This window comes from Erinaceus europaeus, chromosome 1, assembly GCF_950295315.1.
Source record: "Erinaceus europaeus chromosome 1, mEriEur2.1, whole genome shotgun sequence".
NCBI classification, from domain to species: Eukaryota; Metazoa; Chordata; class Mammalia; order Eulipotyphla; family Erinaceidae; genus Erinaceus; species Erinaceus europaeus.
In genome coordinates, this window is record NC_080162.1 from 35,772,170 (window position 1) to 35,793,046 (window position 20,877).

The 20,877-nt window shown below is 40.5% G+C and overlaps 1 protein-coding gene across 5 annotated transcripts in view; it reads right to left on the bottom strand.

Annotated features, from left to right (window-relative positions):
- Window positions 1-2,479: 2,479 nt before the first annotated feature.
- The window catches only part of PHACTR3 (phosphatase and actin regulator 3), a 304,918-nt gene continuing 286,520 nt past the window's right edge, over window positions 2,480-20,877 (bottom strand). For 3 of the 5 annotated variants that reach the window (XM_060180936.1, XM_060180991.1, XM_016190877.2), the window contains 4 exons: window positions 17,337-17,398; window positions 16,075-16,215; window positions 13,327-13,403; window positions 11,751-12,309 (listed from right to left, as the gene is read on the bottom strand). In XM_060180936.1, the coding sequence (XP_060036919.1) occupies window positions 12,294-12,309; window positions 13,327-13,403; window positions 16,075-16,215; window positions 17,337-17,398 (296 nt within the window). In that variant the 3' untranslated portion in view covers window positions 11,751-12,293. Of the gene's footprint in view, window positions 2,551-11,750; window positions 12,310-13,326; window positions 13,404-16,074; window positions 16,216-17,336; window positions 17,399-20,877 lie in introns of those variants that run through there. The other 2 variants (XR_009547169.1, XR_009547208.1) reach the window with 2 other exon arrangements.

Consider the following 20,877-nt stretch of genomic DNA (forward strand, 5'->3'; position numbering starts at 1 on the left):
AAGAAGGGGTATAACTCCACACAGTTCCCACCACCAGAACTCCATATTCCATTCCCCTTCTGATATCCTATTCTTTAACCTTCTGGGAGTATGGACCCAAGGTCACTGTGGGATGCAGAAGGTGGAAGGTCTGCCTTCTGTAATTGCTTCCCTGCTAAACATGGGCATTGACAGGTGGATCCATACTCCCAGCTTGCCTCACTCTTTCTCTAGTGGGGCAGGGTTTTGGGGAATCGGAGCTCTAGGACACATTGGTGGGTTGTCTGTCCAGGGAAGTCTGTTTGGCATCATGCCAGCATCTGGAACCTGGTGGCTGAAAAAGAGTTAACATACAAAGCCAAACAAATTTATATGGTTTGATTAATAGAACTTTAATGTATAATCTAAATATCTTCCACCATTTAATAAGATATTTTTGTTTTGATGTTTCCTTTTGCTAAATAGAAGCTTTTAGTGTGATACAGTCCCATTGATTTTTTTTTTCCTTTTTATCTTTCTTGCTGTTGAGTCTCAAGTCTCCAAAGACACTTTTGAAGCAGACATTGTGGAAAATTCTGCTATTTTTTTTTCTGTATTTCTATGTTTTCTGGTTTATTATCCAAGCTTTTGTTTTCCACTTTGAGTTTTGTGCAATACGACACGTGGTGGTCCTATGTCTTAAGTCAATATTCCCAGCAACATTTACTGAAAAAGACTCTTCTCCATTTAATATTTTGGGTTCCCTGGGCATAAAACTGTCCATAGATGTGAGGGCATACTTCTGGGCTCCCAGTTCTATTCCATTAATCTGGGTATCTGTTTTGTTTTAGTACAAGCAGCTTTGATTATTATAGCCCTGTAAAATTTTAGAAGGCAAAAAGTGTTATGCCTTTATTCTCTGCCCCTTTTTAAATTAATAAGAGTCTGGAAAAGAAGCAATACAGTTATAAGTGTTGTGCATAGTGTTCCCATGTGATGCTGAGGGCTCAAACCCAGTTATTTTAATTTTTTAATTTTCTTTTATATTTTTATATTACAGAACTACATGTCAACAGGGGTTTGAATCCACACCATTCCCACCACCAGAGTTTTGAATATTCATTTTCCCCACTGCAATTTACTACAGTTCCCCTAAAGTCAAACCCAGGTATTTGTACATGATAAAAGTGGTATAGTACATAGACTACCAATCTTTGTACCAATGAGCATTGCTACTTATACAACTCTACCACTCCTAGGTCTCTATCTCTCTCTCTCTCTGTGTGTGTGTGTGTGTGTGTGTGTGTGTTTATAGGGTGAGAGACAGAGAAAAGTAAAGGGATATAGAAAGAGGCCAGACGCAGCACCATTCTATCACCCATGAAAGCTCTCTATGATGAGTCAGCTTTCACTCCCAAATAATTTTTTTTAAGATAGGGACAGAGAGAAGAGAGATAACAAGGTAAAGAGAGTAAACGTGACCACAGCACTAAAGCTTCCTTTATTGATTGCAGTGGTGGCTGGGCTCAACTATGGGTCACACACATGGAAAGCAGCACACTATCCAATCAAGCTATTTTGCCAATCACTAAATAATTTATTTTGAATGGTTAGTCTGAGGTTCATTTTTTAAAAAAAACATACCAAGTTCCAAAATCTACTGAAATATTCTAAAACCTAGAGGAAAATAATTCACTTTTTAAAGCATAGGTATGTTAAATAAGATTTGTATGTTGTGCTAACATGAATCTCTGATATAATCTCAGATTATGCTGCGATAACAATGATTTTAAGTAAAAGGAAGTTGGAGTAGTGAGTTCTTCATACTAACGAAATACTTGCCTTTTGTATCAGTATGACCTTTTATTATACACCTAGCTAGGTATACATTTTATACAAGCCAAATGAATTTATAAGGAGTGCTGAAATCTGAAACATTTGGGGTTAAAAATTGTAAGCTTATTTAGAAAGAATTTAGTTGAGTTCTGTGTGACTCATTTTAACACTTCCTATCTGTATATGTATTTATAGATAAGGAGTTGACCAACTTTCTTTTTTTAAATTTTTAAAAAATATTTATTTTCCCTTTTGTTGCCCTTGTTTTATTGTTGTAGTTATTGTTGTTATTGATGTCATTGTAGTTGGATAGGACAGAGAGAAATGGAGAGAGGAGGGGAAGACAGAGACGAGGAGTGAAAGATAGACACCTACAGACCTGCTTCACCACCTGTGAAGCGACTTCTCTGCAGGTGGGGAGCCGGGGGCTCGAACCAGAATCCTTATGCCAGTCCTTGTGCTTTGTGCCACGTGTGCTTAACCCGCTGCGCTACCGCCCGACTCCCCTGACCAACTTTCTTAAAAGTCTTACAGTAAATGTTTTAAGTCTTATGGGCTAAAAGATAAATTTGAGGCTACCATATAAACATTTGCATACACATGCCAAATATAAACTATTAAAAATGTGATATGTGCTCTATAGGTGCTCCACTACCACCCAGGCCCTATGAAATACGAAAGAGTCATCTTTACCTTGCAGGCATCAAGAGGCAGGAAAGGATCGACTTGGTCTGTGGGCTGTAGTGTGCAGTGCCTCTAGTTCAGAAGAAAAAAAATCAAAAGATCAGATCTCTGTTTTTTATTGCAAAAATGTGTTCTTCAAGTATCTAATAGAAACTGACAAATCAAATTTACATTATCAGACTAGTGATCTTGTAATACAGCTAAATGTCCTCAATATTTTTCTATTTCAAACATGTAAAAATCATTCTAGTTAATGAACTACATTTCTTACCTGTATTGCAATTTAACACCATTATTAGGGTAGGTTTACCAAGTCAAATTGAGGTGGAAAGTGGTAACTGCTTCAGAAGACAAGGAAAAGGACATGGGGAAAGTTGCAGTATTAGTATAACCAGGCAGAAACAAATACTCAGTAGACATTACTGCAGAAAACTAATTCCACCAGATCCGGTTATCATGAATTTCAAAAGATTTTGAGTGGGTAGGAGACAGTAGTTTTCCCGTAGCACTTAATTCCACGTTGCACTGGCAGTCTAGTCACAAATTCTACCATCTCTGAACTCAGACTCAAGAATGATGCTCCACAGTTCAAATAGGTCATTCTTGAGACACTCATCACCACCATTTATAAACAACCCAGGCAGTTGTAGATAATACATGCCTATTTCTCATTTTGAACATTTTTATTCATTTTAGCTAAAGAGAGATATTAAAAGGAGAGGGAAGATAGAGGAAAAGAGAGACACTGCTTCAGCGCTTATGAAGCTTGCTCCCTGCAGGTTGGGACCAGAGTCTTGACCTGGGCCCTTACACACAATAATGTGTGTGCTTAACAGGGTGCACCACGACCTGGATCCTTCATGCTTATTTCTAAAGTCCCTTAACATATCTACATAAAATCTGAAATAAGTGGGTTGGTGAAAATGTTTATGTTGATACCATGCTACATTGCCATGTGAGTGGTATAGCTTCTAGCCAGGCCCCCATTACATTGAAGGAAGAGACAGTAAAAGAGACCACAGCATTCAATGCTTCCTTGCACACTAAGCAAATCAATGAGTGAAGAGAAAATAAAGATGTTGAAAAAAAAAAAAAAACCTGGAGTGTTAGTCCTATACCAAGTAGTTGTATAGGTGATTTGTAGAGATAGCTGGGTAGTGAGTATCAGTCCGTTAGGGCATTTACATTTACTACAATATTTCCAGAATGTGTATTTTCTAAAAAAGACAACTTACTACATTTAGAAAGTAATGTGATCTGGGAGGTGAACAGTTTACAAAGTGTTGGACTCAACCGTTAAATTCTGATTTGATCCCCAGTGTCACATATGTCAGAGTGGTGTTCTAGTTATATCTCTCTCCCTTTCTCATTAATAAATCTTTAAGGGAATGTGATTATGGTTATATAGCAGGTTTTCAACTTTTAAGATTAACATGTAAACTTCAGATTTTTCTACCAAATTGTCAAGATTGTTTTAAATTTTCTTGTTCACACTAAGATTAGCTTTTATTAAACTTAAAGTTGTCTGTTACTCTATAAACAGAAAATATAACTGGTAGCTTTCCAATTTTATGTATTTACTGCCTCCAGGCTTATTGTGGGGGTGCAGTGCCAATACTATGAACCGAACACTCCTGGTGGCCACTTTTTCATTTTTATTTTCATTTTGTGGTAGGAGAGAAATTGAGAGGGTAAGGGGGAAATAGAAAAACACCTACAGACCTGCTTCACCACTTGTGAAGCATTCCAGCTGTGGGGACTCGGGAGTTTAGAACCCGGGCCCTTGTGTGGGTCCTTGCACATGCTACCATGTATGCTTAACCAAGTACTTCACCATTTGGCCCAATAGCTTTTCAGATGTTCATACCAATATTCTTGTCCTACTATGATCCAGAGTTAGTATTTCATTTTATAAACTTAAGGAAAACATGACATTATTTTTAATGAAGTGTTTTAAAATAATTTTTTTCATTGCCACCAGGGATCATTATCACTGGGGATTGGTCAAGCACTGTGAACTACTGCTTCCACAGGCCATTTTTTCCTTTTTATTTATTACTTTATTTGACAGGACAGAGAGAAATTGAGAGGGGAGGAGGGTGATAGGGGGACAGACAGAAAGACATCTGCAGACCTGCTTCATTGTTCATGGAGCATCTCCCCTTGCAGGTGGGGACCAAAGGCTTGAACCTATGTCCTTGTGCATGGTGATATGTGTGCTTAACTGGGTGTGCCATCACCCAGCCCCCTAAAATACATTGCTTATTCAATTTTATTCTTTATTAACACGAGAGGAAAGAACCAAAGTATGGCTGGTACATTGGCACATGTGAACTCGGGACCCATCCTTTTAAATCCACTGCTCACAATCACTACTCTCCCCATCCCCAGCCACCAGTTTGATCTTAAATATGCTCAGTTACTTATTTACATCTTATATGTTTCTTTCATATGAAAAGTTTCAAAACTGGGTAAATGGGTATTTGAAACACTTAGGTCAGATTTTTTTTTTCCTGTCATAGTAGAACTTTACCACTGAGAGAACTTTTTCAGAGACACTTTCCTCAGTGTAGTGGAGACTGGCAGGTCAAACTCAGGTTGTGCATAAGCAAAGCAGTTGCCTTCCTAAGTGAGCTATCTTAATGGAAATATCCCTGAAAGTTTTATCTGCATAATTAATATTTTGAATTTCTGGGCCTGAGTTTGGCTATTGAGCTGTGGATATAGAGCTAAAAACTTTCAGTCCAGTATATACAAATGTTGTTTGGATTTGTAATTACCATTTGTTTCCACAAGGTGGACCTCTTGATGTTAGCTTTATGTTAGCTCTAATATCTGATTACTGTAAAAAATGGCGACTAATCCCTAACACTGCAAAAACGGTATCATCTGTTTTCCATCTACACCATGCCTCCTCGGCCTCGCGTGAGCTTAATGTGCAGCTTGACGATACGAGAATCCGGCATGAAGCCCAGCCGGTCTATCTTGGTGTTACTCTTGATCGCACTCTGTCATTTCACGAACATCTCATAAAAACTACAGCAAAGGTGGGCGCGAGGAATAACATCATTGCAAGACTGGCCAGCTCCTCATGGGGCGTGAGCGCTTCCATACTATGATCATCATCTCTGGCATTATGCTATTCCACTGCAGAATACTGTGCCCCAGTATGGTTCCATAGCCCCCATGTCCACTTGGTCGATTCCAAATTATATTCCTCCATGAGGATCATTTCTGGAACCATCCATTCCACCCCGGTTCCATGGCTGCCAGTTCTTAGCAATATCACCCCGCCAGATATTCATCGGGATGCGGCATCATCTAAGTTCATTTCCCACGTCTACGCTCGACCGGACCTGCCAATATACTCCGATATCTTCGCCCACCCTGTTCAACGCTTGACGTCTCGTCATCCAATCTGGTCTCCTACGCCTACACTGAACTTCTCTGTTCCAGACTCTTGGAAACAGAGCTGGCAGTCAGCTGAGGTAAAGAACAAACACCTCATCACAGACCCCTGCAAGCGTCAACCCGGCTTTGACCTAGCACGTTATGATTGGGCCCTCCTCAATCGCTACCGAACAGGCCATGGCCAGTGCGCTGCTATGTTCCATCGCTGGGGAGCCAGAGACGATCCGAACTGCCCCTGTGGCTACAGACAGACTATGACCCACATAGTCAACGACTGCCACCTCTCCAGATTCAAAGGAGGTCTCGAAACTTTACATCAGGCTCAACCTGACGCTGTTGACTGGCTACGGAAGAAGGGCAAACGCTCGAAGAAGAAGTCCATTTCAACTGCAGAAATTGCAGAATTTTCAAGTCCCTTGACAGTTTATTTTTTATATTTATTTTCTCTTTTGTTGCCCTTGTTTTTCATTGTTGTTGTAGTTATTGTTGTTGATGTCATCGTTGTTAGATAGGACAGAGAGAAGATGGAGAGAGGAGGGGAAGACAGAGTGGGGAGAGAAAGATAGACACTTGCAGACCTACTTCACTGCCTGTGAAGCGACTTCCCTGCAGGTGAGGAGCTGGGGGCTCAAACCGGGATCCTTACTCAGGTCCTTGCGCTTTGCGCCGTGTGTGCTTAACCCGCTGCGCTACCACCCAACTCCCTTCCCTTGACATCTTTAAATGTGTTTTTTGTTGTTGTTGTTGTTGTTGTTGCCACCAAGATTATTTGGGGAGAGGGAATTCAGTGCCTGCTTGTAGACTCCACTGCTCCAAGCACTTTCTTTTTAATAGGTCAGAGAAAAATAAGAGACTGAGGAAAGACATTTGCAGCACTGCACCACCACACATAAGTGTCCCCACAGCAAGTGGAGATATGGGGCTTGAGCCTCAGTCCTGGAGCATGATAATGTGTGTTTTGATATGTGTGTCACCACCTTTCCCCATAAATGTTCGTGTGTGTGTGTGTGTGTGTGTGTGTGTGTGTGTGTGTACAATGTGCTGGTTGGCTTAAAACTTACTAGGTACTTCTAGAAGTGACTTAATTTTCTCACAAAATTACCAATGAATGTTTTTGTTTGTTTGTTTGTTTTTGTTTTTTAATCTCTGAGCCTTCACCTCTCTTCACCTCTCAGAGAGGACATTTGCACTACTCTAGCCTTTAGGTTCATGATTAGCAAACAACTTGTTTGGCTTTATATGTTAACTCTCTTTTCAGCCACCAGGTTCCAGATGCTAGCTTGAAGCCAACCAGACTTCCCTGGACAGACGACCCACCAATGTGTCCTGGAACTCCACTTCCCCAGAACCCTGCCCCACTAAATAAAGACAGAGGCAGGCTGGGAGTATAAATCAACTTGTCAATGCTCATATTTAGCGTGGAAGCAATTACAGAAGGCAGACCTTCCACCTTCTGCATCCCACAATGACCTTGGTTCCATACTCCCAGAGGGTTAAAGAACAGGAAAGCTATCAATGGAGGGGATAGGTTACAGAGTTCTGGTGGTGGGAATTGTGTGGAGTTGTACCCCTCTTATCCAATGGTTTTGTCAATGTTTCCTTTTTATAAATAAATTTAAAAAATACAAAAAAAATCACTTCATATAATAATAATAATAACAGAACTTAGCTCATTTCAGAAGCACACTGAAGCTCAGGGAAGTAAAGTTATTTCTTCTATCAGGAGCGTCACCAGGGGCCTCTCCAGGATTTTACCCTCATTATAAAGGAGCAATGATATAAACTGCCTGCCCCACTTTTGGAAGGGAGGCTGGGTGGGCCTACTGTGCCACTCGAAGACTTGTTCTGAAATGTGCAGTTGCTGACAGAGACTTGGAGGTTATGCAGGCCCCTGTGCTAAATAAGGATATGGGCCCCAGGTGAAATTGATGTGGTAAACAGTTAATTGTACTTACATATTTTCTTCAAGTTTGGGACCTACTCTCCACTCTATTCCAGCTTTTTAGTACTATCCTGAACTCTGACACCATCTTCCCAAACAACGTTTCTAGTCCACCGCTATTTCAACTATCAAGCTAAAGCAATGGTTACTAAAGACATGGGCTCCTAGGGACATACCTAATAGACGTCGTAGCTTCTTTCTACCTTAAAGTCCATATTCTCATTTGATCTACTTCTACTTTTTGGATTATGATTATTAAAATTTTTGTCCTGTTTTATATCTTACCATCTTTCAGACACCAAGCTGCAGATGCTACTATGATTCCATCTTGACCTCCCTGGGCAGATGTCCTCACCATTGTGTACTGAAACCTCACCTCTCCAGAGCTCTACCCAACTAGGGAAAGATAGAAACAGGATGCCTGGTATGAATTGACCTGCCAAAGCCCAGGTCCAGCAAAAAAGCAATTATAGAAGTCAGAGCTCCCACCTTCTACATCCCATAAAGAATTTTCATACTCCCAGAGGAGTGAAGGATAGAAGAAGAAGGCAAAAGGACTCTGAATCCCAACTACACCTGAAGTATATAGCCCCTAGGAATCTTGTTGTTGTTGTTTTTTTGGTCCTTGTTGTTTTATTGTTGTAGTTATTCTTGTTTTCCTTGTCATTGTTAGATAGGACAGCGAGAAATGGAGAGAGGAGGGGAAGACAGAGGGGGGAGAGAAAGACACCTGCAGATCTGCTTCACTGCTTGTGAAGTGACGCCCCTGCAAGTGGGGAGCTGGGGGCTCGAACAGCGATCATTATGCTGGTCCTTGCACTTTGCACCACGTGCGCTTAACCCACTGTGCTACTGCCCAACTCCCATAATCTTGTTTTTATACCATCATGGGAAAGGAAGAGAATCTGGAAAATACGAGAGGGAGCCAGGCACTGTCTACTTTATCAGAGAAAAGGGGAAAAGAGACACTTGGAAAGGTGAAGGTGTGACTTAGAAAGGAAATAAAGTGCAAAGCACAAGGACCAGCAAAAGGATCCCAGTTCAAGCCCCCACTCCCCACCTGCAGGGGGTTCCCTTCACAGGTGGTAAAGCAGGTCTGCAGGTGTCTATCTTTCTCTCCCCCTCTTTGTCTTCCCCTCCTCTCTCCATTTCTCTTTGTCCTATCCAACAACAAGGACACCAAAACAATAATGACATCTATAACAACAACAATAATAACTACAACAAAAAGCATCAAGGGCAACAAAAGGGAATAAATATTTAAAAAAAAAGAAAGGAAATAAAGGCAGGAACATAGAAAAAAAGGGCATATATATATATATATATATATATATATATATATATATGTATATATAGTAACAGATAGTTAACCAGTATAAACTCTGGTGGTAGGACTATTATGAAATTATACCCCCATTATAATTTTGTAAATATTAAATCTCTAATAAAATTAAATAATAGAAAATGATGTGATTTTAATACAGCAGCAAAAAAGTGGTAGAGATGGAATTTTTATACCATAACAGGTATTTTTTTCTTTTCTCTTTTTTTTTTTAATTAGTAATTTACAAAATTACAAAATAACAGGGGCACAATTCTCCACTGTTCCTACCAGAGTTTTGTGTCCCCATTCCCTCCTTTGGACACTGCAGTGGTTATCTCAAGATCACAGATATGTTTTGATTATTATTTCTATGACTACATTTTTTTTGCCCATGTTTTTCTATGCTTCTGTCTTCTCTTCCACTTTAAGCCATACCTACACTTATTGCTTCTTTTAATGCCCTTCCATTTTTTCCTTTTCTCTCTCTGGGTTCTGATGGGAGTTGGAGTTCAGAGCCCTCTGGTCATCTTCCCCTAACATTTTTCCCCTTTGGGGAGCATGGACCAAAAATCTTTTGGCGCGCAGAAGGTGGGAGTTCTAGCTTCCATAGCAGGTATTCTTATGGTCAATTCTAATTTCATTACTCATATATTTTCAGGAGTCTAGGACAAGATCTTTTGTAAAAAGTATTAACACAAGGGTGAATAAGTTTTCATAGGTGCCTGACCCACAAACATCTCAGAAGTAGAACAGAAAGGCCATGGAAAGCAAAGTGGTTATTTGTCATGTAAGAAATTACAGGGCAGGGGTGGGGGGGTTGTCAAGATGGCAGCTTGGAAACAACAGCAGGTGTGAACGTTGCAAGCAAGTTGCTATTAACTTGGGAATCTCAAGTGAGGCCACCAGGTTCCAGATGATACCATGATGCCAACCTGACTTCCCTGGGAAGACGACCTCATCATGTGTCCTGGAGCCCTGCTTCCCCACATACCTACCCCACTAGGGAAAGAGAGATATAGGCTGAGAGTATGGATCGACCTGCCAATGTCCATGTTCAGTGGGGAAGCAATTACAGAAGCCAGAACTTCTACCTTCTACACCCCATAATGACCCTGGATCCATACTCCCCGAGGGATAAAGAATAAGGAAGCTATCAAAGCAAGGGATTGGACATGGAGTTCTGAGGGTGGGCATTTTTTGGAAATGTACCCCTCTTATCCTATACTCTTGTCAGTATTTCCACTTTATAAATAAAAATTTAAAAAAATTACAAGGGAACTCTTGGTTTTTCCAGGTCCCTTGCAGCCATTATTGGAGGCTTTGAATGTTTTGGGTAACTGGACCAGTACTGTATCTCCTTTAGAAATTACAACCATGTTATAAAAGAGAAAGATGATCTTCCTCTAGAGAAAATAAGTATAAGCATATTGACAAATAGTGCGGAGCTGGGCTTTGAGTGATGTTTCAAGTCACTGTGCTCCTGGCTTCACTGCTTAACCTAGAAGGGTGGAGGGGGCTCACTTGTTATAAGGACAGGACACTTATTCAAATGCTAAGTAAATATACATTTCAGGCAATGTCTATTTTTTGTGAGAACACTGAATCCTAAACACTAGCCCCACTAGTCTATCAGGAAATAAGGAACACCTATTTCTATTGAACATTTATCATCTTTGTGTCCAGACTGCCTTACCTTTGTGCAGAGGTAAAATTTCTTTTTAAGTTTGACTCCATCTAAGTATTTGTCTCTTATAAAAAAGCCTTTAAGATCATTTTCATGGGATAGCTCACCAGATAGCATACCTGCCTTCCCAGATCAATTCCTGGCACTATGTGAGAATAGCTATGGAACCAGTGGAAGCTTTGGTGCTGTGATGGTTCTACTTCTCCCTCTCTTTTTCTACATATGTATGAAAAAGCAGTTAGGAGTGGTGTGATCATGCATGCATGGGTTCCAGCTCTGAAAAGAGAAAAATTGCAAATATGGTCTTTATAAAACTCTTAAAGGATGTGGATAGATGGTGGCACACTTGGTTGAGCACACTCATTACAGTGCACAAAGACCCAAGTTCAAGCCCCGGGCCCCTAGCTGTAGGGGGAATACTTCACAAGAGGTGAAACTATGCTACAGGTCTCTCTCTCTTTCTCCCTCTCTCCCTCTCACTATTTCCCCTCCCCTCTCAAATTCCCTCTTTTTGTATCCAAAATAAATAAATATCTCTTTAAAAAATAAAGAAGTCTTAAAAGACCTAGCCTAGTTTCATCTTGATGGGATATTTTCAACAAGCTATTGTTTTTAGGTTAACTTCCTAATGATATTTAAATTAACTTTAACAAGGGTAATTTGACTTTCCAAGGCACAAAGCACATATAGGAACAATTTCCAAAAGACACAATAGTATGGATTCTTTCAGGTATTTGGAATCAGATGGCTCTAAAACAAAACAAAACAAAACAAAACAAAACAAAACAAAACAAAACAAAACAAAAAACATGTCTTGCTCCAGAGATCCCTGTCTCTCATCTCAATCCCCCAAAGATGCTAAAGCCAGGATGATTTCCTGCAATGAGTAGTCATTTAATTAAAGAACAAAATTAACAGGAATCAAAATGTTGCAGCTGTATTTTTTGTTAGACATTATATATAAAAAAAGAAAAAGTATAATACAGAAAATCATTTTGTGTAACACTAACTTAAAGAGTCTTCAAAGTAACTGTGATCAGAGTCAAAGTATCTTTCAGACATAATACTGAATGCCACTGCGCAGAATGTCCCTCATGTCAGAGGCCTTGGAGCAGTGGGCCTGCACATGCGTGTCATCCATCCTCCACGATGCTGCACATCTGTAAAACGAGGTCAAAAGGCAAACCACAGTTTCTTCTGGGAGAGTTTCTGCAGGCCTTCGGGGTCCCCACCATTCACAGACCACAGTGAATTGTGTCCGCTGATTTCTCCTCACAGGTTAAGTGCATCCAAGATTTCACGTGCGTGTGTGTGTGTGTGTGTGTGTGTGTGTGTGTCCCTGGCCTCTCACAAACACAGCAGGTGGTCTTGAGCTGAACTTCAGGAAAGTTCCCTGATGAATGTTCAATGTTGGTATCAAAAATTAAACACAAATTCTTCTCAGAAGAAAATCTCTATGGCCTGTGAAATCTAGAAAGGTAAAAAAGAAGGGGGAAACAATGAGCACATGTGAGATTAATAAGCAAAGGGAGCTAAATGCTTTTCCACTCCACCATCAGCAAGCACATGTGTCACCTGTATTTATAACACAGATGGGTGATCCCTTCAACTCAGTGTAAAAAGTCTCAACTAAAGGAGGCACAGCCAGTATATTCTCACTGGAATATAGCTTCAGAAAGACAGGAACCTCCTTTATATCATTCATAATCGCATTGTCAGCCCCTAGAGCTGTACCTGGGCTGTTGTAAAAGTCATGACGCACTTCTGCATAGAAAAATACTCCATCGGAGCTCCAGTGGCACAGTCAGTGAGCATGCGGTACTTAATACAGAAAAGTACTCCATAACTTTTCTGACAACCCTGTAGTAAGTACCCAAATATTTGCTCTTGGAGCTTTGGGGGATCATGAGTTCATGATATGAAAATGAGTTCAAGGGCCTGGTGGTGACTTAGCAGTAGAATGCACACATTACCATAAACAAGGGCCCGGCATCAGGTTCCCAGCTCCACTTGCAAGGAGATAGTTTCACAAACTATGGAGAAGTAATGCAGGTTTCTCTTCTCTCTCTGTTTCTCTCTCTCATATAAATAATAAATAGAAAGGTCACTGGAAACTAAGCGGTACGGTTGAGTATAATTTCACAGCAATCTTGTATATTTCAGAATATTAGAAAGAAAAAGGGAACTAAATATATAAGAAAATTACTTTCATTGAATTGAAACTAATCTCTTTAATGTGTATTGGCTGCCTAAAAAGCCCAATGACCATTTAATACTGTTCTACATCATCACCTTCCACAAAGGCCCTATCAAAAATCAGGGGAGCAAATGGCCTTTTAAATTGAGGTGCACTCTGCCTAGATAGGCAGATCTATAGATGCAGTGCCCTGTAGAAAATACTGAATGTATAGTTCTTTGTGGCATTTCTTTTTTTTTAAAGCAAATATCATACTTTAAGTATGAAATGAATACAGATGGAAATCTGACCTTGTCAAATGCTTGCTGGATGCATGTACCTCCATTTCATTACTTTTGTATTCATTTAGTTCTTTCCGAATTGCTGCCTGAAATTTCAAAACAACAGGACATTGGTCTTTAGAACATTAAAAGCTTAAAAAGGAAATCAGTACCATAGTTATAGATCAACAAAAACTTCAGACAATGTCATTTTGTATTTTTTTAATTTAATTTAATTTTTTTACATTTATTTATTTATTTTCCCTTTTGTTGCCCCTGTTGTTTATCATTGTTGTTGTTATTGCTGTCATTATTGGATAGGACAGAGAGAAATGGAGAGAGGAGGGGAAGACAGAGAATGGGAGAGAAAGATAGACACCTGCAGACCTGCTTCACCATTTGTGAAGCGACTCCCCTGCAGGTGGGGAGCCGGGGGCTCGAACCGGGATCCTTATAATGGCCCTGTGCTTTGCGCCACCTGAGGTTAACCCACTGAGCTACACTCTACTCCCGATTTTGTAACATTTTTTAAAAACAACTCTTTGTTCAACATTTAAGTATTATCCATCTTAAGTTGTTCCACCAAAGGAGAACAGAGCTGGAATTTCTTTGCTGTGCTGTATAGTAAGAAGATACTCTCTCCCCATGTTTCACTCCAAGCAGTGGTGTACGGATGGCCTCACACACATGCCAACAGCACTGGGAAGCAGGAGCACTTAACTAAAGAGTTAAACTTGGCTTCCAGTGAACTTCTTTTGCATCTGGCAATCAGGGAAGTCATTCTACATCAGCTTTAATTTATGTTTTTTTTTTTTTTTTACTTTTGCCATTTAAAAAGTGGTACTGTCATTATATGGGGAAGGTACATCTTAATTTTTTCCCACCTTGGGGACTCTCATCTGACCCATCTCCTGCCTTCTAAGGCCCACTTCCATGATTCACATCTATTTCAGATAAACTCTCAGAGACATAAAACCCTCAGACATGGGTTTAAAGGCAGGACTGGCTATTAATCAAGAATTCCAGATAACAGAGCTGGTTCAAGCTTCAACATAACACATGAGAGTGCCATGGGATGTAGGGAAGCTCCCATGCCATAGTGTCTCTCACCATCTCTGAAAAAAGTCAGCCTGGAGAGGTGAAATCACACGTGTAAGGATCTGGTGATTCTCCACCCTGCCTCCCCCCACCAAAAAAAAGTAAAGCTAAATTCCAGCAAAGTACTTTCCTCTTACTCAGCAGGTCTACTGCTAAAGATACCTTCTACACATACACCTTCTTCTCACTTCTGTCTGCATTCCTCCGAGCACAGTGACCACAGTAACCAAGGAGTTAGTTCACCCACAAATCTGCACTTCTCCAAGTTGATGTAATACCTGTGTGCACTTATTTACAAACCCAGACATGTGTGCTCAGCATATAAAGAAAAACAAGGAAAACTTCTAAACCAGTAGGCCCATTGGCCAAATGTCTTGTTTTCCACTCAAACAGTTCTGAAAAAATGACTAACGGTAGAAAGATAGAACAGGAAAAACCTAAAGAGACACTCCTAGGTCTAAATCCTGCCAGTCAATAACATTTGGTCATGGATAAGAACTACTGTTTCTTTGAACCTCTTGAAGCCATGTGTTCAGGTAAGTATAGCCTTCAGTAAGATAATGGCACAATAGCACAGGGGGCTTTTAGTGGATTAAATGCAGTATTACCTGGTAGACTGGGTTCAACAGAGGACAGAACAACTGTTTGGCAAATGTTAATGGTCCATACTTCACCCCTACACCTTTGTAGTCAACCAAGTCTCTTCTTGCCCTTCTGACCTTTCAGACTACTCAGGAGATTCCCAGAAATACTCTAAATGGAACCAGTCCACACCAAAATCCTAAACTGCTTCTGTGTCTATTACTGAGACTGAGGGAGAAGCTCATCCAGTGAAGTCCACACCTTGTCATGCAAGGACTTGGGTTTTAGTCCTAGGAACACATTATAGCACCAGGGGAAGCTCCACAAATGGTGGGGTGGTGGTGCAGTATTTCTTCTCTCTATCTCTGCCTCTCTTCCCCACTTTAGTTAATATAAAAAGAATGTACAAGTTGGCCTGGGAACAGTAGAATGACATATGTGTGAGGCTCTAGTGCAGCAAAATAAACAAGTATCAATACAATGCCTCTTGGATTTATTCCATCCCTCTTTGTCCATGCTTAAATCTATAGCACCTAGTCTCTTCTATGCTAGCTATGTCTACCTTTGACTCATCTCCCAGAGTAGATCCCCAACTTCTACATTTTTGACATTTGTGAGTGAATAATTCTGTTATGGAGACTCTTCTACACACTGTTTAGTAGCATTCCTGGTCTTCATCCACTAGACACTGTAGCATTTCCTACTTGTGACAACCAACAATGTCTCCACCTCCAGACATTACCAATGTCTAATGGGCAAAACTTTCCACTAACTGAAAACCACGGCTCCACACTAATTCTGGCTTATCTTTGTGAAAACAGCTTCTGGTCTAGTCACCACCCTAATTTAAATAGTTGATTGTACTTGATTTTTAAAAACAAACTCATTGGCATGACATGATTTACACTTTTTTTCTTTTTTACCAGAGCACTGTTCAGCTCTGGCTTATGGTGGTGCGGGGGACTGAACCTGGGACTCTGGAGCCTCAGTCTGAGAGTCTGCCTGCATAGCCATTATGCTATCTACCCTCCGCCCAATTTACACCTTTTCTTTTTATATGAGCCCATACCCCAGTTGGCAGACAGGTCTATGCTGTACCTTATCTGCTGCTGACAGTCTTGTCCAGGGTTTGTCTGCTCGTCTGTCATAGTCCTGTGCTTTTGCCACTTCCACATAATCGCTGAATCGGATCAGGATTTTTCTGTCTCTTAGTTCATCAACTGTGGGTCTCTGATTAAGCTGAAATAAAATAAAAGATCGGTGTTAAGTATCACATGCCAAACTAGCCATCTGAACTGACCAGTCCGCACAATTCTATAAATAAATATAAAACTCTATAGCTGTGAAATAGAGCTGAAGGCAAACAATCTCTGATGTGTCGAGCTCCTGTGATATTTTAATTACAATCCCTTCCCAAAATACAATTCACCAGAAGGATATGGCCTTCTGTTTATCTGAGAAGCTTAGTAATGTCCTATTCACAGTGCAACCTCAAAGAAACATTGATAATTTTACTTATAATATTCAGGCAGCAGTAACTTCTTCCCTGCTATAAGTAGATAAGAATTTTTATTTTTTATATTTGAAAATGTTAAATGCTAACTACTACTAGTACTCAAGTCAAGCACTGCTATATTAATTTCAAAAAGGCTAAGATTTTACTTACTATTATTATTCTTAAGCATAGTGGAGCAAAGTAAAGAACACTTGAATTTGAGATGAACAGGACTTTAACAGTAACCAAAGTTTATGTATTTGTCACTTACACAGGTCATAGTGACTTCAACTACTTGAGTCCTGGAATCTCAGATCTTTGAATCTAATAAAAACGCCTGCAATGAGGGGAGTCTAGGTGAATTGAAGATGACCAAAATGTGTTAAAAAAAACAAACTGAATCACTGATGCCCAGGCCTGTCTTTCTTAGGCATTGTGTAAAGATCTCACCTAGATGGAGCAAACATCCAGGCAATATCTCATTCAGAAAGACGTGAAATATGCCTAGGTTGGAGTACCACACCAAAATGATCCAATGCTGTTGAGGCATCTTTTTTTTTTTTTTTTTCCAAAGCACTGACCAGCTCTGGCTTATGGTGGTACAGGGCAGTGGACCTGAAACTTTGGAGCCTCAGGCATGAGAGTCTCCTAGCATAACCATTATGATATCTACTATAGATGCCAGAATTAGACTCTGGGGTATGGGCCAAAGACACCACTTTTCATATGTGTGCTGCAAATGCACTGTGTTTAGTAGATGATAGCCCACATCATCCCAGAGTCAACCCTCTTAGTGATACAAGAGCATTTCCCCATCCACCTCTCCCCCTTTAATATTCAGGAAATAAGCACTCAATGGTAGTACCTTTCTTGTTAACCTTTGCTTGATTTCTCTTCTTTCTTCCTGCTCTGTCTGATCATTCCTTTCTATGAAAGAGAAAAAGAAAAAAGAAAAGAAACAGATTGAGATGATCTTCTTTGTACTCAGGTTTCCACTTTTCTGGCTGAAGGTAGAGACAGAAGGATGCCCTATAGATGATCCTTGTGTTTCCACAGTTTGTCCCCACCTTGACAGTCAATGCTCATACAGAACATGGTCTCACAGTTACACAGACATGCTTGCCCTAAAGGAAGCTTGACTAGCCTTCCAGCTTAGTTTTCCTTGAGTGAGAAATAAATATTGCTGCTATGCAATTATTTGCTGACAAAAAAAAAAGGGAAAGTGGATGGCTCACATCAGACTACTTCTGTCCTCTTCTGAAGAACCACTTTTCATATTTATAACTAGGAGCATAGGTGGCAAACAGGTTTAGTAGAATATACACATGTACTGTGTGCCTGGTATCTGTATCTGTATGTGAATAAACTGCTTACTCTTTTTCCTTTTCCCTTTAGTAGGTAGACATACGTTAAAGCAACCAACATAAGGAACACACTTTCCAGACAATGTATGCTTATTTGGCATTTATCTTTTCATGTGTCTCTCAAATCAAAATATACCATGAACCCAGCTGACATACCACTGCAGAATTAAAAATACTAAGGTGACAGAAGCCTAAGTCCCTCACCAAAACTGACTCTGTTTGGTTGTGACTATTAACAGTCAAGCTTCACTTACACCTATACTTGGGAGCTAAAAATAGAACTGAATGCTGCAATGTAGTAGAAACCATATGTCTTGCTTTGGGATACAAGACAATGAATGTCCTATTTCTGGCATTCCCAGTAGCTAAATAAAGATCCAAGTTCCTGACCTGAACAGAGTTACATTTCTGGGAATGAGACTTTATGTCAGAACACCTAGAAACACCATCAGATTTAAGAAAGGGAAACCCTCCTTACTTGCAGTTAATATAATTTCACTTTATCTGCCATTTCAAACGTGTCCATTTGTGGGGTTTTATTGATGGTAGTTTTAACATACTAGTTATTGTAATTTTTAGTTTTTTTTTTCCAGGAAGATTCATCTTGCATTTGGTATTTTTGTCTGTTTAATCTTTTTATTTTAAATGGAGGGAAAAATTTAACAAGACTGTTATTGCTAGAGGGGGGATAGCCTCACTTCTCCTGAAAAGAAGGTGTCACTATACTTTACCTGCCACCAAACTGTTCTCTCCCTTTACCATAAGGTCCTGGGACATTTTAGGAAAGGAAATGGAACAATTTTATTTTCTTGGTTGATAATCCATATTATAAGTAGTTTCACGCTCTAAACAGAAAACTGATGATGCAGTTAGAAAAGAAAATGGTGAGGCTGGCAAGATAGCTCATTTGGATACTATCTCTGCTTTGTCATACACACAACTCAGGTTTGAATCCTGGAAGAAACCTTAGTGCTATCTTTCCCTCCCTCCCTCATGCCTATCTCTTTCTATCTATCTGATAAAGTTGGAGTAGAGAAATGAAGCTCCAGGGACAACAACAACATGAAAAATGTGGAATTATCACACCTAAGTCAAATCATGAGCAATGTAAGAGATGATATGAAACTAACTCTTTAGATATCTTAAAAACAGGCCAGGGAAAAATCCCAAGTGTAGTTTCCATATGAGAAAAACTGAAACAAAATCAGATTTCTTTTTAAAATCGTGACCATCAGCATCATTACAAGGTCATATTTAGTGCTATCACATATAATGGGACCAACTCTTGTACCCATGAATGGACAGTTGTTTTCTTCACATTGCAATTCGTCATGCACTCCCCACTTGAGGGAGAACAAATGTAACAGAGTGATGATATTCTGAGAACTGCTTACAAAGGAAAAATTAACATAGTGTCAAGGGCCCATGGATGTCTGGAAATTGTGAGGATGTGGTTGAGCTTGGCAGGGCTTGACCTGAGGAGTACATCTATCCTGTCAGTCTCTCTCTCTACCAAGAGGCTGAGCAAGGAGGGACAGGAGTAACCCCAAAGGTTTGCCCCTGTCTTATCAGATTCCTGATACTATGGCCATTAGATAAAAAGAAAGAGAGAGATGTCGGGAAATTGTGAGGAGTCTCACAAAGCACCCTGCATTTTTTTGCCTCCAGGAGCCTGGCATTCCTTAAAACACTAAGCCAGCTCCCCCTGCTCCACCCTGTTTTCCTGATACTATGGCCTATCTATATAATCATTTTTTTGCCTGAAAGATCCCCACCCATTCCATTCCTTCGATCTATCTTCTTTCTACCCTCAAGACCCTCCCTACCTGCAGGGAATTATTATTAATCCTACCAGTTACAAGCCTCGCAAGAGTTGCTAAGGAAGTTTCTACCTTTCCAGCCCCCTTTTTCCTTTCTCTGTCCCTTGTCCCTTTCCTAGCCATTTCCATTTCCAACTTGACACTTCTAGGTCTGCCCTTTAAAAGCCTTGGCTCTCTGATCAATAAAGGAATTGCATTGCCTCGCCGCCACGTGTTTGGTTCTTGAGTTGTCTCCCACGCATCGCTGAGTGAGTAGCAGCCTAGGCTGGCTCCGGTCGAGTTCTCTCCAACCCAGAGAATAGGCAACCCCAAGCTAGCCCTGCACATGACTATGATGTTCTACACTGAACCATATATGGGGGCCCTATTTTTTATCTCTGCAGAACAAAACCAATAGCCATGACAATGTAGCAGTGAAATCCTCAGGCCCTCCCACTCAGGACATCTAACAAGGTTCCGGGTTATGGACAAGCTGACTGTGGACCAGTGGTTAAAGCCAAGAGTTCATGGGCCTGGGGGGGGGGTATGTGCAATGGCCATGGCAGAGGAAATCTAGCTTTTCTTTTTGGCACGTGGATGGGGGAACTAGTCGATTCTGGCTATCACCTTACTTTGTCATTTCTAGTTACCAGGCACCTGTTCTGTTCAGCTTCAGCCTTGACTTGCAAAAATGAGCAGTTAAAAGCACTTTGGTGGAGGAGGACCTAGCATCACAGCAGCAGGGAAGAGGTCACCATTTCCCCTTCCTATAGTGGGGGACCACTGGTGCCCAGTGTTGGGGGCAAAACTTCTCTGCCTATTAAACAGATGATTCCAAGAGTGACTACCCCACCCACACCCCATACTCTCAAATCAAGGTCTACTATCTTCCAGGGCACCTGTGACTTAATGCTTTATAAAAAAGTGACAAGGGGGTTGGGTGGTAGTGCAGTGGATTGAGTGCATGTGGCACAAAACGCAAGGACTGGTGGAAAGATCCTGGTTTGAACCCAGCTCCCCACCTGCAGGGGAGTCGCTTCTCAGGAGATGAAGGTCTGCAGGAGTCTATCTTTCTCTCCCCCTCTGTCTTCCCCATATCTCTCTGCATTTCTCTCTGTCCTATCCGACAACAATGAGATCAACAGCAACAATAATAATAACCACAACAATGGTAAAAAAAAGTGACTTAAATTCTAAATATTAAAATAGCTGGTAGCTAAAGTGGGATGGCTTCTCTATTTAC